This window comes from Buteo buteo, chromosome 9 (assembly GCF_964188355.1).
Source record: "Buteo buteo chromosome 9, bButBut1.hap1.1, whole genome shotgun sequence".
NCBI classification, from domain to species: Eukaryota; Metazoa; Chordata; class Aves; order Accipitriformes; family Accipitridae; genus Buteo; species Buteo buteo.
In genome coordinates this window covers 24970853-24995218 of record NC_134179.1, presented here as the reverse complement: position 1 = coordinate 24995218, position 24366 = coordinate 24970853, and the positions used below count along the sequence as shown (strand labels likewise).

At 37.8% G+C, this 24366-nt stretch overlaps 1 protein-coding gene across 7 annotated transcripts in view; it reads left to right on the top strand.

The window, feature by feature from the left end:
• The first annotated feature begins 912 nt into the window (after nucleotides 1-912).
• The window catches only part of AHI1 (Abelson helper integration site 1), a 100081-nt gene continuing 76627 nt past the window's right edge, over nucleotides 913-24366 (top strand). For 2 of the 7 annotated variants that reach the window (XM_075035773.1, XM_075035780.1), the window contains exons 1-11: nucleotides 913-1109; nucleotides 5735-5806; nucleotides 6616-6737; nucleotides 13104-13714; nucleotides 14254-14393; nucleotides 15448-15661; nucleotides 16371-16563; nucleotides 18127-18222; nucleotides 19730-19915; nucleotides 22023-22172; nucleotides 23363-23495. In XM_075035773.1, coding sequence (XP_074891874.1) covers nucleotides 5797-5806; nucleotides 6616-6737; nucleotides 13104-13714; nucleotides 14254-14393; nucleotides 15448-15661; nucleotides 16371-16563; nucleotides 18127-18222; nucleotides 19730-19915; nucleotides 22023-22172; nucleotides 23363-23495 — 1855 coding nt within the window. In that variant the 5' untranslated portion in view covers nucleotides 913-1109; nucleotides 5735-5796. Of the gene's footprint in view, nucleotides 1110-1142; nucleotides 1201-1252; nucleotides 1361-1395; nucleotides 1870-3032; nucleotides 3075-5734; nucleotides 5807-6615; nucleotides 6738-13103; nucleotides 13715-14253; nucleotides 14394-15447; nucleotides 15662-16370; nucleotides 16564-18126; nucleotides 18223-19729; nucleotides 19916-22022; nucleotides 22173-23362; nucleotides 23496-24366 lie in introns of those variants that run through there. The other 5 variants (XM_075035778.1, XM_075035774.1, XM_075035776.1 and 2 more) reach the window with 5 other exon arrangements.

Below are 24366 nucleotides of genomic sequence, written 5' to 3'. Positions count from 1 at the left end.
CAAAAAGCTGATGTCCATTCCAAACACCTGACAGACACCCTCCTGACTCCAACTGAGGCCATTACCCAGAGACTTTTTCCTTCTGCAAGCAACTTTCGTTAGTTCGAACTCAAGAAAGCTATTCTGTACTTTTGACATTTTTTTAAGTGGATGACACAGTATCCCTGAAGGGCTCCCCTGTTTCTAAGGCTTTTCACAATCTTTTTTTCTAAATTCCTATTTCACGTTTTCAGGTTTTTTGTGACCAGCTCATCATCCACGGGAGGAAAGCAACACTGCCGGCAGACCTGGAACGTGGGAGGAGGTACTGCTAATTACTGAGATTTTTGTTTTGTAAAACACGTTGCCCTAGTCTAACAACGACCTCTCTCCAACGCACACCGCTTTTCGATCAGCAGGCCTCTGCTGTTTCCCCCCTGCAGTCACGCAGGGGCAGCGGAAGAAGGAGGGCACAACCTGCCCCTTTCTGCGCCAGCAACCCCCCCCCCGTGGGGATGGAAGCTCCGAGGTGCTTCTTCGTGGCCCCCGTCCCCTCCAGCTCCGCCGGACACCGCCGGCCCGAATCCTGTGGCAGGCCTGGCGGCGGGAAGCGCTGCCGCGACGCCGGGCCCCCCCTCGCGGGCCCCCGAAAGGCAGCCCGGGACGCTGGCAGCCGGCTTCCCTCCTTTCACGGCCAGGGCCAGCCCCGCTCCCGCCGCCTCAGGGCGCCAAAGGCGAACCGAGCCGCCGCCCGGCCCCGCTACCGCAGAGAAGGGGCGTGCGGCCAGCCAGCGCCGCGCATGCGCACAAGGACGGCCGGCCGCCGCCGCCGCCCCCGCACGCCTCCCTCGTCCCCACGGGGCTGCCCCTACTGCGCAGGCGCTCTCCCTCAGGCCGCGCGGCCTTATCACGCATGCGCCTCACCGGCGCCGCGACTTCCCGGCGGGAAAATACAGGGGGGTGCGCTGCCTAAACCGCCCCGGCGTGCAGCCCGAGCCTTGCGGGTTCTTCGTTCCTGCTCCGCCTCACCCCGCTCTCCTCCGCGCATGCGCCACCTCCGCTGTTTCCTTGGCAGCTGTGATTGTTTTCGGCAGAACCACCTGCGCGGAGCTGCGGAGGGGGAGCGCGGGGTGAGGGAGAGACCACCGGCGGGGGCGGGGGGGAGGCAGAGCTGCCGCGGCAGCCGGCGGCGGCGGCGTCACGGAAGCGGATGGGGCCGACGTGAGTGATGCCCTGGCGCTGCGGGGGCGCGGCGGGCGGGGGCAGAGCGGGGACGCGTCAGGCAGGGCCCGCGCCTCAGGGCGTGGAGGCCGCGTACGTCCCGTCCCGGGTCCCGCCGGGCGCTGCCGCCGCTCGCCCTAGTGCGCGGCTCCAGAGGCGGGTAGGCTGGGGCACGCCTCCCTGCCGCTGTTCCCTCCCCCGGCTCCGGCTCCCCTTGCCGTGTGCCGGCCCTCCCCTTTCCCGCCGCGGGGCGGGGGGCTCGGCAGCCCTTACGGAGAGCGCTGTGGTGCGGCCGCTGGCGCGCGCGGGCGGCGTTAGGCGCCCGGGGACCGGCCGGCGGCGGGGCGGGGGGGGAAAGGGTGGCGGCCGGCTGCCAGCCAGCCCTGCCCAGGGCCCGGGGATGCGCGGGCGGCCTCGGCGCCCTCGGGGGTGTAGCGGGAGTTGGGCCCCGCACCTCGCGGGGTTGCCGAGAGTGAGGCCGGGGGCTGGCAGCGGGGGCGGCGTGGGGAGGCCCCCCCCGTGTCTGCCGCCTCCTGGTCGCGGTGCAGCGCCGGGTGAAGCCGCGGCCCCTTGATCAGTATTTCTGCTGTTTCCCCGGTGGGTACGAGCTTTGTAGCTCACTCGGGTGAGGAGGCAGTGCGGTCAGTGCATACCCCGCGGCACGTGAAGGTACGGTGCTCCTCCGTGCCTGACGTGTTAAGCGCCAAAGCGGTGCTGCCGCGCTCGCATGAGGAGTGTGCATCTGCACGTCGAAGGCGATTAATTCCGTCGGTTAGTCCAGCTGTGGCGTGTGCTAGGAACGTCCTTTGTATCTTCGTTGTTTACAACGTATTCCTCTACGCAAAGCAGAACGCCGCTTCGAAATCAAATACTTAGGGGGGTCTATTGATGAGAACCCGTTTTTGTAATTACGATCTAAGAAAAGGCAGAGACTTAAACTGTGGTAAACAATAAAAGTCCGCCGTATTTCCTTATACAGAGCTGAAGTCCGTAGTTTTGCCTTCAGGTCAGAGAGAGTTTTCAACCTTCTGCTGACCAACAAAAGGTGCCAAATGTTCTGGGGGAAAAAAACCCGGCAGTTACTCTGAAGCTAAAGCTTTCTTATACGTTACTATTAGAAAACTCAGATGGGTAGCACCAGCTTTTTTAAACATCTTTTAAAATTAGTCTGAGTGCAAGGTTTTTACAGGCACATCTAAGCTGGCAGAAAGCTACTGCCTTTTCATGAACAAAACCAGGTTGGCTTTTGGTGTCTCATTTATCATTAGTGAAGACAAACAGATTCAACTCGTTATTTTGCTGTATAATTCGGAGTTGAAGTTTTTTCAGATCTTGAAGTAGTGATACCTACAGACAGCTGAATTAGAAACCTAGGAAAACCCAAGATTTCCCACTATGATGATTGATCTCATCTAAAAGATGAGAAGTAAACGAGGCCTGATGTTCTCCTTGTTTTCAGCCACTGAAGGTTACATTCACTTTTTGTGATAAAAGAAAAATGAGGGGTTTAGTTCATGAAAACCCTGAAGTGTGCAGTTCTATTTTGTCATCTCAGTTTCCTAAATGGTCCTAATTAGGCAGGAAATTTGTCACTTCCTGCTGTGTAGTGCAGATTCTGTACGCTCTGTTACATTATAGTATAGGTTTGATTTTTTTATGTTGTTTTTTTATTAGCAATCAATAAAAGTGTTTTTCGTGAATAGTGGGCTTTGTGGCATGTTTTAAATAGAGAGTTCCTATATTATGGATGCAGAATATAGCAACTCAGTGAATATTGTAAAATACTGTGAAAAGAGCAAGAATTTAATGTAGAATCACATTTGTAAATACAGATGGAGAATTAGAGAAGAGCAAATTAGATGATTTTCAGGAAGGTATGTAGTAATTCTTGGAACTTTGAGCTTCGTTATTTTAATCGGCTGGAATATGCCACTGTTCCAAGTATGTACTTTTGTTATTCCTGGATTGCCTTACATTAACTAATATGGAAGAGATCAAATCTGATCAGGCAAAAAAGCATCTTACAAGATTAATTGTAATGATAACTGAGTTTATTCAGATTGGGACACTGTGATTGCTGAACTTTGATATACCATTAAACCTTTCCTATTTTAAGGGGAGATTACACTGAGTAAAGAGCCTTGTTCTTACCCTTGTTGATTAATGATCTATATTTACACAAGTCTAATGCACCATGCCAAAGGTCATGTAATTCTAAGTTGGAAATGTATATAAAATAATAGCACTATCATTAGAGGACTTTATCCTCTTGTGGCAAAAAAATTAAGAGATAGACTTTTATTGAATAAATAAAGGTAAATAGAAAATTATGCACTCACTGGTGAGTTTGGCAAATCTAGGCATTTTACAGAGTGCTGGTAGACACGAGGTAAGCCTAGCCTTTGGAAAGATTTTTGTTCCATTATAAGCAAAAGCATCTGCAAAATTATTTTACCTTTTTTATTTTTTTTTTTTTTTGTGGTGTGATTTATTTAACCTTTGACCATAAAATTATTTCCATACTTGGAACAGGTATGCACTTGACTTATTTTGCTGTTGTGTTCTATGTTGTGTCTCATTTTTTGTTTTAAATTTGAGAGCACTTAAGCATTTCATTTGTTGTTTGTAACTAGTTTTTCTGAGGAGTGGTTGAAATCACTCAACTAATCGTAAGAGGCTTTTCCATGTTCCTGCAATCCTTGGTGAATGATTAAAGTGATAGAATCTGCTGTATTTTTAGTTTTCTACTCTTTCAGATTATAAGTATTTTCTAGCCAGTTGTGAATCGACTACTTGAAAAGCAGTACTTAATAACTGTAGTACTTTTAAAACAGCCTTTTGGTATACTGAAGTATAAATTGCAAAAGCAGATTTATTTTTCAGTAATATTTTCTGTCTTCATTTCTTGTCAGAAGTGTTATTTTTAACTTGCTGTTTTAGTTGTGACAGTAAAGCTTTGCTTTATGAGTCAAAACATATTTTAGTTAGTGAAAATATTGCTACCTTGTCAGTGACACAATAAAGAACAAAACAATTTTTTTTTCTTCTTATGAAGTCCCTTCTGGTCATCCTTGCTCATTTCAAACATCTGTAGATTGTTGGATACTTAGTATAAATGCTTTGCTTAATACATGAAATAAACTAATGGCACCTAGCAACTGACTAATCAGCACTTCTGTAAGCCCAAACCAACCCTAACACTTTGACTTTTTTTTTATTAACTTTGGTTTGGCTAGCCAGCTGACCAAACTGGTTGCTACTGTAGGTAGCAAATGTGAAAGGACCTGAGAGTATGTAGCCTGTGGGGGACAGGAGAGAAGCAAGTAACATTGAGAAAGAGATGAGGGGGATCTGAGCGTATGGTAGTGCAGATACTTGAGGACCTAAGTGTAGCCTTGGCTCTTTCCTATACTGGTAAGATGCATGGCCAAGCGGTATGTTTGGCCCACTTTAATGCTATTAAACTCTTTTAGCCCGAAATCAGAATGGCCGCATGCAAACTGCCTATTAATAATAATCCATACTAACTCCTAAACTGTACACGGGAATTGCTTGGGTGAGTGTTAGATGGCTTGGACCAAAATGGTGCCAAGGATAATGCAACCATATAGCCTGGCAGTATTTAATGCTACATCTTAATTTATTAGGATATAGGTAGTCTGGGTGTCCTGTGAATGTGAGTTAGTGGTGTCTAACAGGAGGTGTTACCTGGGGAGAACTTGGAGCTATTGGCTGATGGGCTATCGGGGAGATGGGTACGATGATAGTTCATTGCTAAGGGGAACATAACACATTCATAGAAATCTAAGTTTCATTAGTTCCACTGTTTACAAAACAGCTTTTTGTATTAAAGATTTTGTAAAGCATTCTGAATTTTCTTGATGAAAAGATAAAGCTGTGTAATATTTTATTTGCCTTTATTTGCCTTCAAGCATTTGTAGGCTTTGCTCCACAACCAGGAGGGCCTAACATTTTTTCTTTTGAGAAATGAGTTTCATGTAATTGCTTGTCTGCTTTATGTAAAATACAAATGCTTTATGTAAACATAAATATTTAGAGATTTGTGATAAAGTTAGATTTGCTGGCGGATATTAATCTTTGCATTGAAAGCTATCGGCTGGCTACGATGTGACTTCCTTGATGATGCTGTCAGGATAGAAGCCTCATTAGAAAAGCTTCAATATAAATGTCTTCATGGGTCATTATTACATAAATAAACTACAGGGTTTTTTAGAAGGCTGGAGGACTACCGTACTGAAGTATTTGGCTATTGCCCAAAAATACATAGCTAATTAAACTGTTGTAGTGTTGTTTTTTATTTACTGTCAAATAACAAGTATCAGATAGATGCTGAGAATCCTGTGCTGAGATTTGATGGCAGAGAACTTCTAATAATTTAGACAAATAGTCTAGAAATAAATATTTCCTTAGAAGACCTGTACTCATCCTTGATATAAATTAGCATGCATTCAGTTGTTAGCTTCAAGTCTATGGACCAGTTATTTTAATGAAAGTTGTTAATTACTTTAAATAGCATGGTGAATTCTAAGGAAGAAGCAGCTGCTGTGTTGGGCCACTTTTAACTGAGGACTGAAAATGCCAGCAGGTAAGAATACTTTGTGTTTGATTTTCAGTATGTATTTTATAGTCAGAAATAGATGCAAATGATAGGAGTTACTTCTGTCTATAAGTTTTTTGTAAAGTTTTTGTATAATTTTTTTTTGTAAAAATTGTAATGACAATGGTAAATATGCTGTAGCTGAGGATTCAACAGCCTTTTTCAGTGGCATGCCAGATTGCATTTTTAATTCTTTAGCTACAAATTAGGCATTACTTCAGGGGGGCTAGAACACCTACTGCTTCAAGGGTTAAAATGCTGCTGATAGCAGTATCACGATTCACAGAAGGGTAGGGACTCTCAGCTCCAGCTGATTTTGGATCAGTGCGTGCTCCTGCCTCTTACTGATCTGTCTCAAGGTGGTGCTCCTCTGGGTTCCAGACTCAGTAAGAACCCAGAGTTGCAGCTTCTCCTGGAGACTGTCACCTCTGTTATCAGTGTGCTACTGTTCATAAAAAGTGAAGGCAATAATTTGTCCTCTGCTTTGGCTAGCACAAGTTTTGTGCTGATCCTGATGTGTTTGCTCTTCAAAATGCGCTTTCTTCAGGGAACAGAGTAGACAGCACTGACTTCAGCAACAAGTAGTAGCCTGGTGTGTTTGTACCATGTTGCTGAGTTACCCTTGTGTGATTTATGTTGTCAGTGGAAATTCTTAACTGAATAGTAAGTGAATTTCTTGGTAGACTTTCCCTGATAAAATACTTCTTGTCCTTTGCAATTTTAAAGCATTATGACGTACTTTTTTAGCAATGGTGATTACTGAGCTAGTGAGTCATACTCTAGATTTGTTTTTGCAGTTGAAAGTGAGGCAAAGGCAAAAACCAAAGTCCGCTTTGAGGAGATCTTCAGACGTCATGCTGGCCTAACAGACACAAAGAAATCGAAGAAAAACAAGTTTCACTCTCAAGAGAATATTATGGTGAGTTTGAACACATGCAAGCTTGCTTTGGTTGCCTTCCTTAACAGAAAAAAGGTCAGGAAAATGTATTGTAGACAGGAGATGTAAGCATTTAAAAAAAAAATAAAGTATAATGTATATTTCTGCACATATCCTTTGTTTTTGATGTGGCTTTTATTTGTTGCTTGTGTACCAGCAATGCATCTTTGTAATTTGGAAGTATACCAAAACTATATAGAATAGAATACTGGTAAAAAGAAAGTGGCACATGCAGGTATGCACTCATTTAAAGTCTGCCAGTACTTTTTTTCCATTCACATTTTTCAGAAAAGTTTTAAGATTTTCGAATTCAGTATTGATTCTAGTGGGAGTTTGAGTGATGGGCTAGCAGAATTATGTCTGTAAAAGTTTTTAATTTTAAGAGTACTGCATCTGTGTAATACGGGTACATCTGTGAATTGAGAACTGGTGTGAATTTATAATAATATTAGAGATAATAATTAACTTTATTCCATTTCCTAAAAATTACTGGTAGAAGAATAAGAATTTAAAAACAATATTAAACAACATTTGAAACTCCTTTTTGTTTTTAATTTGATCTCAGTAATCAGCATATTTCTGCATGTGCTGAACTTTGTGTCTGAGTGGTCCCATGTTTACATGTCTACTTAAGCAGTATGCATGTATAAAGATTTGTTTTAAAGATTTTGGCCATAGCTTGTGACTTGTAGATTAGGAATGATTCTATCACCCTGACCTTATGGTTGGATGACATTTTTCTTTCTGGCATTATCTCTCATTAAAGGAGCATCAGAGGTTCCTCTGAGTTATGGTTCATATTGTAGCTTTTTACCTGAACAGAGAATAAATGTTTAAAGTGAGTCCTATATATACTGATCACTGACTTATAATGTTTGGAATTTCTTCCTGTTAGGTTTTATACTTTCAGTCTTTTTTCTTACAATTGCATCCATACCAGATGCTGGAAGTGAATGTTCATTCTTTAATACTGTTTGAAGACAAAGGGAGTGGTATTTTATATGATATCAGAATGTTACATGTATTTATTATATAAAAATGTGTTTGGAATAGTTATATTAAATTTAGCGTTGCTATGCTGAAACATAATTTTGTCTTTAGATTGACAATTTGAAGTTGATATTTGTGTGGATTTTTTATTTTGCATTCCTTGAAGTATATGGTATTTAGTCAATAGCCTATACAAAGAATCAATGTGATGTCTAAAATACAGCATCGAGGTGTTAGACCGTGGGTTTTTTCCTTTTTTTGCTGGCATATATATAAACACAAGACTAAATTCTTCCTTGGTTAGGTTTACTTTTTTGACGAAATGTGAGTTTTTAAATCTGTACTTTGTAAGTATGGTATAAGTATTTTTGAGCACATAATTGTATGTTCATATGCAACTACATATTACTCATAAATATTTTAAGCTTACTTTTGTTTTAAAATTGGTTTCCATTTCAGAAGTCTCTGATGTAAAACACTAGTGTCTGCTAGAAGAAAGCAGACTGCTTCTTTCCTTTATCTTTACTGAACCTAGCTTTTCTTAGATAAATAAAACTTTTCCATCATAGTCCACTGTTTGCTTGAAACCTGAGTTCTGGAGCTGTAGGAGGTTACTGTGATTTTAAATGACAGAATTGAGGGTAAGGAAATTGCCTGCTTGCCTCTGTGTGCTCATTACCTGGAGAGCCTGCCTGGAGAGAAGGGAAGCAGCCTGACTGGAAGAGGAAAGGCTGTTATCAGTACAGCAGGATGAGTTTGAAGTCACAACTGATAGGAATGAGGGGCTTGTAATGGGGGTGGAGATAGACATCAGCTGTGGAGACATGTCTGCTTTGTTGTTCAATAGCCACAGGTGCAGTGGGTAAGGCCTGAAGGCATGGCTGAAAAAACAAGCAATTGGGACACAGTCAGAAAGTGAATTTGCTAGCCCTGGAAGGGTACAGGGCTAACAGCCACTATAGTTAACGTTTTACCAGTTGTGCCTCCTGTTACAAGTTGTTAGAATGAGGCAAGCCTCAGACCAGGCAATGCCCAGATATGTTAATCTCTCTAAAGTCAGTGTGAAAATGGTTGAGTTTCTTTGGTTCAATGTAAATTTCATGGTAGAAAAGAGAATATTTAACTTGGAAAATGTCAGTGGAGTTTTCTACCAGGTGAAAAGCAAGATCCCTTTATGGAGGCAAGAATTTCTTCCCTAGACTGTAGTCTGACCAGTTTACAATATTGGGATGGGCATGCATCGATAACTAAGGTTTTGTATTCAAGGCAGAACTGCAACAGATTTATCCCTTTGAAGCTTTTTACTTCCTACCTCACTGAGTCCGCTCCTTCCCCCTCTTCATAAGGCCCTGGATGACAGGTTGGAGTCTGGAGTTTCATGAGGGTACAGGTAATAGGAGTCTATCTCCAGGCTTGAAAATCCTTGTATTCTTTTAGGTAAGATGGATGTTTTACAGGTTTCTTCTGACTACTTCAGTACTTTAGCTTCTGTCTTAGAAGTAAAACACAACCTGCAGAGCTTTGAGGTTATAGGATTTTCCCAGGGTCTGTTTCATAGCCCAATTTCTTCTATAAGCTGACAGGCACTGAATAATTGTTGAGATTTCCACTGGTTTTTAGCACTTTGTTTCTTATATTTAAAATAGGAGAACTGCTAACAGTTGACTATCTACTTGACCTACACATTTTCTCAATGTTTTCTCTTAAAATTTGGTGAAAATTCTCCAAGCCCATCCTATCTGTAATTTAAAGTTCTTCTAGCTTTGAGCATCTACATTTAGTAGTCTTATATGAGCAATGGCAGTAAAATTGGTTCCCTAGTGGATTAAAATTTTCTTAAACATCCCACCCAACTAGCCAGCACTGTAAGTACATTCATTACCAATTCAGTTGTAAGTAAATGATCTTGTACAACTGGTACATATCAGCCCTTCAGTGGGCTGGTGATGTCCATTCCTAATTTTTCAAGGTGTGCCTGTATTACAGGAAGAAGTTCAGGTACCTCTGTAAATGTGGTTATCTGAGTTTCTGGATACCCTGGGCAAAATCACTTGATGTGTTTCCACTCAGGCGTATTTGAGAAGCCTTTTTAAAAGGAGTAAGATTATTAAGCGTTGTCCCTGCTGTTCAGCTTTGGAACATGAATGGCAAGGGACATGACCTGGGGTAGGTTCATTGTGGTACAAGCCTTGTGTGTTAGCCCACCTGTGTGCATCTTGGCTGCTGCCCATCTCTTGCTTCAATCGAGCTAGTAGTGCAAGTAGGTCTGTTCTCAGGGAAGGGTGCTTCCTCTGCCCTGTTGTCGTAATGTGGCCATGGAGCTGTTTTGAAAAAAAAAAAAAAAAAAAAAAGAAAAAAAAAAGGCACCTTCCCATTTGTTCCATGCTGTAAGCTGTGGAGGTCAGGTTCAGGTCAGCATCACTCTGAGGTTACTCCAGAGACAGGCCTATCCTCTAAGCTGATTTTCCAGCCTAACTGCTTTTTCTAACAGTTCAAGTGTGTTCATATAAGGACTATTGCTCAGCTGATATCTCTGTCCTGCATTTCAGACAGAGAATCTATACTGGTATCCCTGCCTCTGCCTGAGACCTACTCTGATGGTTTTTATGAACCTCTTGGCTTTTACTTTATTGTTTTGTGACTCCCCCCCCATCTTTCCTCTCTGTTTAATTACATCATGTAATTACAGCATGTGGAAAAAGTGGCCTGAGTTAAGATTATATAGGCTATGTATCTGAGGAATTTGGGGTTGAGATGCTGAAGCACCTTTGTGCTGCCTGCAGTATCTATTAATGTTCCTGGAATTTGCTGTAGTTTGAGATTGTGTTTTATTTCATTATGAGGATATTCTGTATTTTTTTTCCTATGAGTAAATTTGCTATAATTAAGTGATTGTGTGTTGCTACTATTCATGGCACACACTTGTGGGCATATGTTTTTGTTTGTAGGTATAATAAATAACAAGTAAATATTTCAAGCAAGTTTTTGCAGCAGCTAGGTTTCTTTGAAGAAGTGATTCTTGAATATCAGAGTTATTTTAGAAACTCTTGAATAGGTCAAAGATGAGGGCTTTTTGTTTAGGATTTCTCAAAGAATTCTACTTTTTGGGCTTAATGGATTAATGGTCTATCAAAGGCAAAAATTAGCATGACCTTAGTTATTGGTCATTGTTGGGTCTTAATTGCCAATGTGCTTTAACCTTCATTCCTTGTACTCTGTAGTTCAAGCTGTTCATAGAAATGGAGATAAGGAAGTGGACAATCTATTAGAAAGCGTTATTTTGGTTTTTTAGTTTATACAAAGCTGCTTGCTCTAACTTTTTTTTTTATTTCCCTTACTCTGCTCTGTATTTCAAGTTATTTATATGAAATCTTCCACATCCTCTTAAGTCATTGATTTATGAATAAAGAGGAAGTTACTGGTCTATTTGAGCAAGTAAAAGATGAAGGTACAAAGACAGGTTTTTTCATGATTTGATATTGAGATAATTAAACTATTTTTAGACATAGGATGCTAAAAATAAAGATATCTACTGAAAAGATACATGAATGGCTTTAGATTTTTCTGATGTATTAGATAAGCATACTTGGATGAAATTCTAGACACTTTCTTTTTTTAACTCATACTTTATTAAGACAGTGTTGTTTGTAGCATTAGTAAGTCTACTTAGAGCATTTTTAAGCTTTGTCTCTGGTTTCAGACATCAGCCTTTATTTCTGTGTTAAACTTTGTCTTGGTGTATTTTTCTTGTCACAATGCTTTTATTTGACCATTTTTCTGTACAAATAATAAACTTCCTTGATATTTTTTCTCTTATGTGTTTTTACTCATGTACTTCAAACTTTCCTTTCTTTTTTCTCCCTTCTCCTTCTTCATTACTTATAATACTCTCCATGTTCTCTCTTCAAACATCAGATGTGAATAAAACAAGATAGTGATAGTTTGCAGGCTCACATAATTGAGGGCATACAATATGGAGGCAGACTTGCATATTAAGTGTTCTCTTCTTTCTAGTCATGGAATATTATTCTTGCAGGTGGGCATTTTTAAGTCAGGATTTATCCTCCAAAGCATGATTGCCATTGCAACTTCATTTTCTTATAAGCTTGTATATTTTGGTGATCACTTATTACATATATTGTTCTTTTTTAAAAATGTTTGAGGCAAACATGCTTCTATAACTGGGAGAAGTATCCCAGCTAGAAGGGGAAGATGTCTGTGTTTGAGGGAGAAGGATGGTCTTGGCAAAGAAAAGATTGTTTGGAGATACTTTTATTTTCACCAACTTCTTTTTTTTTTTAAATTTGCTTTGTGTTTTAAAGTCCTTTCTAATGTTTCGTGTGGAGACTTGAGAGAGTTTTATGTAAGACAGAGTAAATGAGCCTCAGTGACTTTATAGATGTTCTGTCAAGGAACAGAGGGAGATCTGTGTGTTGAGCTCCTGACAGAATTAGGCCTTAGTAATTAGCTGTGTTATTTGGAGTTATCATAGAGTCATAGAATAGTTTGGTCTGGAAGGGACCTTCAAACCTAAAATCCAACCCCCTTGCAATGAGCAGGGAGATCTTCAACTAGATCAGGTTGTTCAGAGCGCTGTCCAGCCTGGCCTTGAATGTCTCCAGGGGTGGGGCATTATAACTTTTAGTAACCAGGAATAGAAACCTGAACACAGGAGGAAAGTTTACAATGTGTTTTCTAAAAAACACCAAAAACTGGCAGAAGGAGTGCATAGACAAATGCATTAGCTGAGATTTATCTTAGCTGTTTTTACTAGACTGGTCTTTAGATCAACTATTTGTCATTCTACTAAGCATAATGTGGTGGGTTTTTTTCAACTTTATACTTAAAAAAAAAAAAGAGTTTTAATGGAAATCTGTTTTTCAATTTTAGCATTTTTTAATATAATTTCATTGTAAAATTTTGGCAAGCAACTATCAGTAAAAGAGACTACAAACAACTGAGTCTGAAGCCTGTCTCTAACTTGTATTTTAAATGGATGGAAATACTGGATGTCATACTGTATGTATTCTTGAAGTCTTCCACAGCCTAAAGCATTGGCATCTGTTTATGGAGTAGACGTGTTGATTTATTTTTTTTACTGGATATCCATAAAAGTAATTTAAAAACATAGTTAAACAAAATTGAGGATGAAGTGCCCAAACACAAAATGTTGTTTTCAGTGTGAATTTTCTGTTGCCTTTCAATCTGTCACTTGTTAATTTTAAACAAGAAAATAACTAGATCTTTGATTTCATTTTACTTCCTGTAATGTTGCTAAAGAAATAACATAAAGTACTATATTTATCCTTAGGACATGATTTTGAGTACAAGTATGTTTTATGTTCTTTTCATTTATAGCTTGACACCTTTAGAAGTAATATTGATCTAGCTAAGGAAAGTGTGAATGATGAAGCAATTATAAACAACACATATAATCCTGAAGAAGAGAGTCCCCGGTTTACAAAAAATAAACTGAGAGAGAAAGCCTCAATTGCAGAGAAAATAAACAATGATATTGTTAGTGGAGAGGAGAACAAAAAAACAAAGTCTAACAAGAAGAAAAAGAAATCACTGTTACAAGAACAACTTAATGAGGAGGAAAATTTATATGAAGCTAAATTGGAGAGTTTTGAGAAAAAGATTAATGATTTTCCAAAGAAGAAAAAAAAAAGTAAATCACAAACAGATGTACCTCATCAGGAAGGTGATAGAAAGATTAAAAATTCCTTGACTGAAGCAAGAAATGTAACTGAATTAGAAGAGGAAGAAGAGCTAATTCGAGCTTATCAGCTGCATGTAGCGGAGGATGAGGCAAATGCAATTAAAAAGAAAATAAGAATGAAACTTAAAGAACAGATGTCTGAATTTACCTCCACTGTTCAAAGCCATGAAGTTGTATTGAACAATGAAGTGGGCAAAAAGAAGAAAAAGAAGAAAGAAATAGCAGCTTTAAGTGAAGCTGAAACAAGGTACCATGATAAACTGTATACTGTGTGTCTGTGAATCTTAAGTGAAATGTTTCATTTTGTTTTAAGATAGGCAGAAGCTTTCTGATAAACTGTACGTATTTTCTAAGTGATGAACTGGATGATTCTGTTATGAAAAAATATTACCAAATACTCTTTAAAAAAGCCATCAAGATTAATGTTTAACTAAAAAAAAAATCCTCCATTACTATCTGATGCTTATTTTCTGTGGAACTCACTCTTAACTAACTTAAGGTAATTTTGTGCATGTTTTTTTAGTGATGAGTGATGGCCCTGATCCAGAAGAAGAGTATTAGCTTAGCTCTATTCACATGAATGTTTCTGCAATTATCTGAAAATTAGGGGGAAATCAGGTGGGGAGAGAAATGAAAAAGGCCAGACACTAATGCATTTTCAAGATATATAGATGATGAGTTGCAGAACTAAAGAGGAAATTTTAAGTGGATTAATAATGGTAATGAGCAATTGTATCCATATATGCAGTAGAATGCAATTCCTGACAGGAATCTATTACATTGCAGTGCAATGTCCCTTTCTGAGCTACAGCATCATCCAGTAGAAGATGGCAATGAAAATCAGTCATTGGAAGAACAGAAACTGGAGGAAAGCATGGAAAAACAGAAACCTAAAGCAAAGAAAGTTAAAAAGAAAACCAGAAAAGGTCTGCCAACAGTCTTTTTTCTTTCCTTTTTTTTTTACTGCTACAGAAATATTTGTCCATAGTAGTAAGACAGAAGTGATTGAGCTGTTGAAGTTACTTACGTTTCTTTAGTTACTTAATTGTATTTGTGTTCTTCCAATTCTGAGCCTAATTAGTAAGGAAGTTTATTTGATGTATCAATCTAAAATCTTGAGAATTCATTTCCTGTGAATAGTTTTGAAATTGATAAATAGTTAAAAAGCGGGTTTTTTTAAGCACAAGATAATAATATTATATATACCACCTTTACAATTAGAATATGCATCTAAGTATGCACTGTATGCACTATACAGTATGCACTGTATTTTTATTATTTTATCGTTTTTATTTACATTATGCTGTAAATTGTGTATCACCACTGTTTTAACCTGATGCTCAATTCAAACGTAAGGAATACTTTTTCACGCAACACATAGTCAAATTGGAGAATTCATTTCCTCAAATGCTGTGGAGGCCAAAATAAGAAATTAGTTTAAAAAATTGAGATTACAGAAATTGATGAGGAATAGGTCTTTTGATATCTATTAAGCATGGTGGTCTCACTTGTAAATGAGGAAGTTCTGAAAACAATGTTTGGTAAATTTGGGAAAAATGCACATGGAGAAAGCATCAGTTTCTGCTTATCTTGTTTTTTACATTTTTCTTAAAAAAACCCCAAACAACCAAACAAAACCTACTATAGGCTGTATTCCAGAGCAGGGTATTGAACTGTATGGATTTCAGGTCGTTGTGGCACAGAAGAAACTATGTCAATCAAGAGGAACACCTCGGATTTTAAATAAAAATGTTTCTTAATAGGAATCAATTATGTTAATTAATATATTATTCATGTGTATGTTCATACATGTTTAAAATGCTGCAAATTTGATAACTTTGTTTTAACCTATTACATAAAGAACATGTTAAATATTTTTACTTTACTATTGATTGCTAAGACCATACAGAGCATTTTTACTCCTTTAAACTGTCAGTAGTGGAACATAGTAACCTCTATTTACTTTGTTCCTATTTCTAGAAGAAAATACACAAGTGGCTGTAGAAAATGACGAGGAAATGAAGAACTCAGAAATCTCAACTCAGTCTAAATTTGGTGTTGATGATGGTCGTGTGTTGGGAGTTTATATCCATCGATCTGATCGACTTAAAACTGATCTCCTGGTATCTCATCCCATGGTTAAAATCCATGTTGTTGATCAGAGAAGTGGCTTATATGTCAAGAAGGATCATAGGTGACTTTTAATAAACTGTTTCTATTGTCAAGGATTACTATAAATACATAGATTCTTCCCTAGCAAATTAAAGATGAAAATGAAAATTATGCTGAATTTTAAGCTTGCGAGGTCATTCATTACATTACTTTATACACCTATGATAATGCATATATATACCTAGAGTAAATTAGGGTGGTATTTTTCTTTTCTTTTTGATACTATTAAATGCTCTGCATTGCTCTATTGCTCTTGAGGTCCCTGTATTTACAGCGTAGTTTATTCTGTATTTTTTATAGAGAGAAAATTTCCTAAATCTCAAAAATATGTAGAAGTGTCTGCCTTTTATAAAAAACTTTTAAAATCCTGAAATGAAGTTTAGTTCTTCATATTTCTAATCAGTTCAGTTACTTGTTTCCACTGTCATTATGCATAATTTTCCTGAAAAGCAGATTTTAACAGTGTTTAAGCAGTAGACTGTACCCTGATCATTATGCATAGATTTGGTAACAGTAACTTGGTTGTTAGTATTTTGAATTTCAGCTTGTAGCATTTCTATATACATTGTAAATTGTCTTAAATTTTGGGTCGGTTCAGAAATTTTTTTTTCTAAAATCAAACAAATGGTATCTTGTATGTTTCTTTGCTTTCAGTAACTGAAAATACTGTTTTGAGTTGGGTTTTTTTAAGGTGCTATAACATTTGTAACTGTTTGGAAATTTTCAAACAGCAAGAGGAAAGTTTCATCTTATTATGAACAAGAACAAATAGAGCACGTTCTTCCCATTATGACACAGCCATATGACTTCAGACAGTCTAAATCAACGATTCCAGAGTGGGAGGAGCAAGTCATATTTAATGAGTGTTTTAGTTATTTTATTCAAAACACTGAAGAAAGCCCTCGGGTAATCCTGTTTTTTGAGGTAAGGTTAAATATTTTACATCCAATTTATGCACATTATGATTTTCTGTTTGTTTCTTCAACAGTATATATTTGACTGATTCAGGTGTTTTATTTTGGTTATATTGGGTTAATAGTATAGCCTTAAGATACAGAATTAAGTGGAGATACTAAAAAGTGGTATTGGTGATTGCTAATACTAATAAACAATATTTTATAGCAAAAACCCCCTGTTTTGATAGTAGTAAGGAGGAGAAAGCTTTCTTATTAAATCAACTGTCATACTTCTGGGAAAGGCTGGTAAGATCGTTCCAGATCTGGATGGATGGCACCGCATATAAAGGATGGAACTTTTCCCTCTCACATTCTTCACATTTCCTTTCACAAAGATGAATATGTTGCCTGCTTGTAGCAACACCTCTTTTCCCTTGTACCAATGAGCAAGCTATTGCATTGTTTTCCATTAACATTTTAGACATTTACTTCTCTCCCATTCTTCACAAAGTAATTATTAATTTGTCCTCAAATACAATTACGTTTAAAGGAAAAATTGTAAGGTATATATTCAACATGACTTTGAGCTTAAGTATGTCAATATTTGTAAAGAGACAATCTGTAGTATTAACCTGAAAATGGGAACCTAGTACAATAAATATTTTTTCATTTCTTGGTTTTTTTTTATTTCAAATATTGTATATACAATATCACCATATATTTCTTTATGTTCTGTGATACTCGTAAATGAACACATTTATAGGATTAAGAGTCCTTAGTTCCTTAACACAAAAGTAATTACATTTGTATGTAAAGATTCTTCATGGAAATCATGTTAATGTTGGGACCAAAAGTATGACTACACTGAAAGTGTGCCGTTTGACTTCAGCATGGTTTATGAAATACCAGTTTGAAGAAACCATGATTCCAAGTTTCTTTGTATACCGGATAAACCTCCAGGAGTGGCTAAGTATGAGAAGATTCTGGTCACTGACCAGAAAAATGAAGAATGTCATGGATATCATTCAAAGTGTTCAAAGTCAGGTTGGACAGGGCTTTGAGCAGCCTGGTCTAGTGAAAGATGTCCATGCCCATGGCGGGGGGATTGGACTAGATGATCTTTGAAGGTGCCTTCCAACCCAAACCATTCTATGATTGATTCTATGACATAAGTGACAAAGCTAGGAAAGGAAAACTAACTTTTTGACTGCTGTTTTCCAGCTAGATTAACATGCAGCTGGTTTTAGCTGTCAGATTTGTGATCTGTATGATTTGTGAACTATACAGGATTTATGAAGACTACTCATTAATATTTTCTTTTTTTATTGAGACAGAAGGGAAGCAAGAATAGTTGTTTAAGACCAGACATGCTTTTTTTTAAAGCAGGTCATAAATAGTCATCAAGTAAATGCATAAGGTTCTGTTATTTCTAATTGTGTACTTGTGTGGAAGTACTGTTTTTGTAATTGCTTAAAATTGAAATCTGCTTAATTCAGTGAATCACATCTAGCATATTTTCAGCAGTATTTTTTAATTACCATGAAGTATATATTCAATAGAAATATATTTATATTCCTACCAATACTTTCAGATCCTTGATTTTCTAAGTATGGATGGAGTGAGAGCCAACTCTGATGTACAAATTCAGGAACATGGTTTCCGAAAAATTTGTTGGGCTTTTCTAAAGGTATTGTAAAATTTAAATGAAGAAACAAAATTTATAAATCTTTTTATTCAGTTATCTGAAAGACACTAACCATACTAAGTGGGAAAACATTTTTTAATGTTTCCAGGCAACAAAGATGGAAAAACAAATTGTTGCTTGCTTGGATGTTCTTTCCTTTCCCTCTTCCTTTGCCCCATAAAACTCACAGTAACAAGCTTGACAGTAAAGAATATGTACTTCTCAAGAAAGTATAGAATGTATAAGAAATTTTTTTTTGTTCATAAAGTACAGAAGGATGTTTTCTTTGAGGGTTTTCTGTGTGTTCATGAGATTCTCTGGAAAAAAAGAAAAAAAGGACAAATCGACTAATTTCTGTACCTTGACTATTCTCTGTATTCTAGTGGCGTTTTCAGTTGGCCAGTCTTTGAACGGACTCCCTAGGCTAACTATAAAATGCCTATCATTTTTAGTTGCAGAGTTTGAATTCTGCAGCAATGAGATACAGGTAATTTAGCTAGCACATCGTGTACCTTTTTACCCTTTTAGGAGAGACTTGAATGTGCCACTTTGGCCTTTGAGAGTTGACAAGCATAATTTACCTGAGGATAGTTCATTTGCACTTACCTCTGTGAATGGTAGATTTTGACAGCCATTGAGCAGTCCACAACATGAGAAATACAGGAGAAGATAATGGACAGCAAGTTTACGGGAAGGGAGAGGGACCTCCATATCATTCCATACAGAGTCTCTTCTCAGCTCTGCCCAAGATTAATCTACTGGAATCAGGGGTCTGGTATCCCCTGTCTAGGTGTATAGCTGGTAGGAACTGTGTGTCCAGGCATTCAGTTCAGGAGTAGGCTGTACAAAGGGAAGGATGAATTTCCAACTCATAAATACAAATAATATTGTGGCCTGTTCTTCATTCCTGCTGCATCTGTCTGCATTATCCTTTCATCTGTATCAGTCAAAATAGAAATATCCTGATGAACAGTGAACAATGTTAATGGTAGTAGGTACACTTGTTCTTCAGTTCAATAGAGAGAACTCAATTTCCTCTGAAGTTGGAAAGGTTACTGCTTTGCTGTATCTTCTGCTCTGAGTCAAAGCCTTAGCAATGCCCTTTGCTGCAGCGTTCAAAGTGGGCAGATTTGGAAGAGGCTCTTTGTGGATTGACAGTCCTTTGAGATTTGGGTAATTCCAGCAAGTAGTAATTAAAACAAACAAACAACAACAACAACAAAAACCCCTGGTACTGCAGAGGTCTTCCCACATACAGGATGTTACTGTTGTGCATATGAAGCATGTCTCAAAACTAGGCTGCCAGCTTTAATCTTAATGATTCGATCCTGGGGGTGTTTAATACATGCTTACTTCATTACCACTTTTAGGGATAATATATTCCCCCAATGGGAAGTGGATTTCAGAGTTTATACTGTAGTTGTTCAAGATATTAGAAATAATCAATGACTTCTATTACTTTTATGTTAATGTAACACATTTTTTCCCTTTTTTTTAATCACCCTTCTAGCTTGTAGGTGCAAATGGAGTTCTAAACATTGATGGAAAACTCCGTCTGCAATTATATTACCCACCTCCGAGGACCAAGTCACATTCAAATGCTGTTGAGGTCTATGACTGGTGGGCAAAATGTCCTAGAAATCGTTACCCATCAACTTTATATGTAACTGTTAGAGGCATAAAACTGCCAGATCATGTAAGTTAAATACATAATGTATAAATATATTTACAAATACACAGACTTTTCTGTAGGAACTAGTAACTACCTTGAGCATGTGAGTGTATGTGTTTGTATGCATGTATATAAAACCTGTACTTGTATACTAGCTATTCTATATGCTGCATATAATAGCTATAACAAGAGCTTCGCATCTTAAGATACATGTTCCAAACTTGTTCCTTCATAGGTGTCTTTAAAAAATAGACATGCTTTTCTACCTGCAACTTTGCGTATTTTGCCATTGACAGTCAGGAAACTTTCAGGGTACTCTCCTGAAGATTGATATTCCTTCTTATTAGAAGAAATGCCATTTTAGGTCACTGGGCTCATGCAGGTGTGTAAATTCTATAAGTGACAGAAGGTGTAAGTCACTTAAGTCTGATTCCCTGCGCCCTCAAGCTATAATGAGTCTTTTTTTTTTTTTCTCAAATGAAAACTCCTTTAAAGACAGACTTACATTGGTATGTGCTGAGATGTGCATTCAAGGCATTTATTGTTCTACAGTGTGAGTACAATATTGTTCTATTATATAACTTTCCTTATATATTTACAGTTGTCATAAGTCTTTCTTTTGCTCACTGTTCATACAATCAAGGGTGATATGTGGAAGCCTGTTGAGATGTGGTCCAAAACCAAGCTAATCTGTGGGATTAGTTCATATGGTTTTGGGACACTTTTTTAATCCATATACTGGAATGACATCTGCAGATCTCTTGCTCTGTCAGCTGCTGAGGTTGTTAGGAATTCTATGCGCTTTGCTTGAGCAGCTGTGCTTCATCTTTCTGGAAGTGTTCTGAGGCTGTCTTCTCCATGGTCTGAATGTTTTTCTGGTATATTTAGGTGCTATCGCTGGTTTACAGCTGTCCCTACTTCACAGTCCTCTGTGAAATTCAAGTGATGTGATAAATTTGTGTAGGCCGCCTGAGCTGTGCTTGACTTGGATCCATTGGCTACTGGTATTATTTTGTTCTTGGTCTGATAAATACCAGATTTGCCAAGGCTGGGATTGAGCTCCAGATAAGAGCCATGGCATGATACAGTTTTCTATGCATAGATTTCTGCTTCCATTTAAGATCTGTTACAGATCATGCCTAGTCTTCTGCTTCTCCAGAAGGGCCCACATCTCCCATACCTCCTGCATGGGCTGGTAGATACGAAAAAAGATGTCTCTGATAAAACAGGGCATCTTGCATGGAAGTAGACATCTATTTGTGGACAACTGATTTAGGTTCCTAAGTTGGTTTCTACTTGCATAGTAGGTGTCCAGCTTCCCTTTTCAGTCATAGAAACCTAGACAGTTATCCACCCTGAAGTAGATACCTAGCAACTGTCAGCCTGGAATAAAACAGTAATTTTGCCTGGTATTCAGATGTGTTTGAGACCTGTCTTAGTGAAACCAAGCAGAACTGCAGCTGCTGCTTAATGGCCTCTGTGCCCCTCAGCTGTGGGGCTGCTAGGCTGCCTCACAGCTTAAGGCTTCCTGTGTGTTCAAGCTTGGTGTAACTTGTAGGTAAGGTTCAGTAGTGTACTTAGAGAAGTTTGGAAAGTATATATGCTTTACTTACAATTATAATCACAAATGTGGTCAGTCTTCCTTTTTCCTTTGCAACACTTGAACATAGTTTGTTCAATACACAACCCTGGTAATATCTTTTCATCTCATGAATGGATTTTGTTGCCAAAGCAGTATTTTGATTTGAAGGTGGTAGGATAATGTCACTGGAACTATTTACATGCTGAAATGCTTTTTTTAATACAGCGTCTTCACTAGATAGTACAGTATTACTAATTTTTACTGACCTGGATAGCTAATAAAAATAGAAAAGTATAGATTATTTGAAAAATCTTTGATACCATCTGATTGACATAACTGTGGAAGCTCAGATTACTTTCTGACTTGCTGGTTACTTTAAATGAAATCTTTGCTACACAGCTTTCATGTATTAAGCTTTTTCTAATCTCTATTTTTCAGATGTAAAAATGCAATGCATTTGAAGTCAAAATTACCTTTTAATGTTTTCAGATATTACACTGCTTATTTTAAAAATATTTTTTCCTGATACTTAGTTTTGTTTGCCTTAAGGTTGCTCCTTCTTTCCGCTCTATGATAGCTGTTCAGCAGGAACAAAGTAGTGCAACACTATGTGAGCTCCAGAGAGAGGGATCTAAAAAATCATGTGAACCTTTTCCAGAGAAGAAGGAGCCATTTAAATGGACAAGATTGCCTGGACAGGTGAAGTGTTTTTCTTTGCTTTTTAAAGGAAAATAATTTAAAGATCTACTATCTTTTTATAACTTTATTTTTATGATCTAAGTATTGTGAAGCAAGTCATTCATTAAAGCAAATTAAAAAAATTACTAAACAAAATACAAAACATAAGGAACTCCCGGAAATAGTAGAGGATGCTTAGTTTCTTGCCAAATATGGTTGATTTAACCATTTTTTCCCAGAACAGTCAGGTATTTTTCTCTCCAGAATTCTCTAGTAATTTGAAAGAGTAGGGCTATTTGGGTAGTAGAAGTAAGACCAGAAACCAGTTCTCAGATTTCAGCTTGATTGGAAATATATTTTCTTGCTTGGGTTTGTGTTTTGTTTTTGTTTTTTTAATTCCCTCAGTTAAAGTTATTTTTACAGTATAACAGAAGGAACTTTCATTGAAGAATCTTAAGAAGGTTCTTGCTGACTTCATCCTAACTCCTAGTTTTGTATATTTTAAATGCATATGAATCTGTTCATACGAATTTTTCATTCATAAAGGTAAATCAGGTTTAGGTTAAATAATCACATAACTACTCAGGATATTTTAATTCCCATTAAACTTTGCATTTAGTTCTGGAAAAAAGCCCTTGGGTGAAAAAGAGGGAATATTTTGGGAGAGTGGAAGGGGGACTATAATACCCATGCAATTTTGTGAAATGTTTCATCTCCAGATATGTTTAAAAATTCAGGAATTGAAATACAGATGAGGAACACTAAGGGTGATTTGGTAGACCAGAGGTTTGAGTGCCTGTGGTTACTCTTCTGAGTTCACACTGGAATCATTAAGTTACTAAAAGTTGTGCTTAGATTCCTTAAAAAAGTTTGACTTACACTGTAACTCTACAGCTTATATTATTGATGATAGTCATCATTAAGCACTTCTTAAGATTAAGGAAATTATTTCAATTTTAAATTTTCATAGGTTTTTAAAACTTTCTAGTTGTCCGTAGTAATGGCGTTGAAACCAATATACAAACTAGATGAGGCTTAAGTTATGCAGCAGAACTGTCTCTGTTTATAAGGTTGATTTTTTTCTTTTAGATTCCCCTAAGATGTTAGTAGCTTTTTAGAACTTATGCATGATAGGAACTAAGAAGGTGTTTTAAGCATTGGCTAGTTAATATTCATAACTGTGTAATCCCAATTTTTACCTGAAAAGCTAGGCTTGCCGCCTACCAAACAAGCATCTGTTTTCACTGCGAGGTGGAGATATGGGCTGTTTCTGTATTCGTTTCTCTCATGATGGGAAAACGTTGGCAGCAGCATGTGCAGGAAAGAATGGCTATCCCATTGTTTGTAAGTTTAAAATATGTTTTGGGTTTTTTTCTTATAATTCATGTAGTTTGAAATTAAAGGACGAAAGATGTATTTTTAAATTGCTTTTTTTAGAGGTTTTGTTTTATAATTGTGTTTTGCAAATTGTTCTATGCATTAAAGAACATTGAGGAAAATGCTCTTCCTTTGTTAATAGGGCTGGAACTGGCTTTTCATACATGGTAATATATATACAGTTTAATGGTATGAAATTACACTACTTCTACACAGAGGTCTAATGGAAATACTAAAGCAGTTTGCATAAGGAACATATTTTCTGATAATAAGGTTTTAAGTGAAATAACTTTTCCAGCCCCCACCCCACACACTTTTTCTGCAAGTTTTTCTGCTACTCTGTCATGAAAAGTCAGATACCTGGATTGCTGTCATCTCCAGATAGACTGATGGAGGCTGCTGTCTTCCATGGTCCAGTTCAGTTGGAAATACAGATATTTCTTACTACTCAAACTTGAGGCTGCTTTTTCATGGTAGCCTCAACTGCATAGTTCTTAAGCCCTGCATAAGAATTTTGAGATTTAGAGGGAACAGCATTTTAAGTGTATACAAAGTAGATGTTTAAATACAAGGAACAGTAAGTCTAGATTACTTTATTACACAGCCCCAGAAAATGATCTCAATGTTAATCTATTTCAAAGATTAGTCAGGTAGCTGTCAAAAAAAAAAAAAAAAAAAATCCTAATTTGGTTCTAATAATTTAAAGCAAGTAAACTGTTTCTTAAGGGTTAAGACATTTGTGACATCCATGAACCACTAGATGGAAGTATATGCTTGGTGTCCATGCATATCTAGCAACTATTTGATCTTGTTCTCTGAGAAGATAATGAGCTGATTT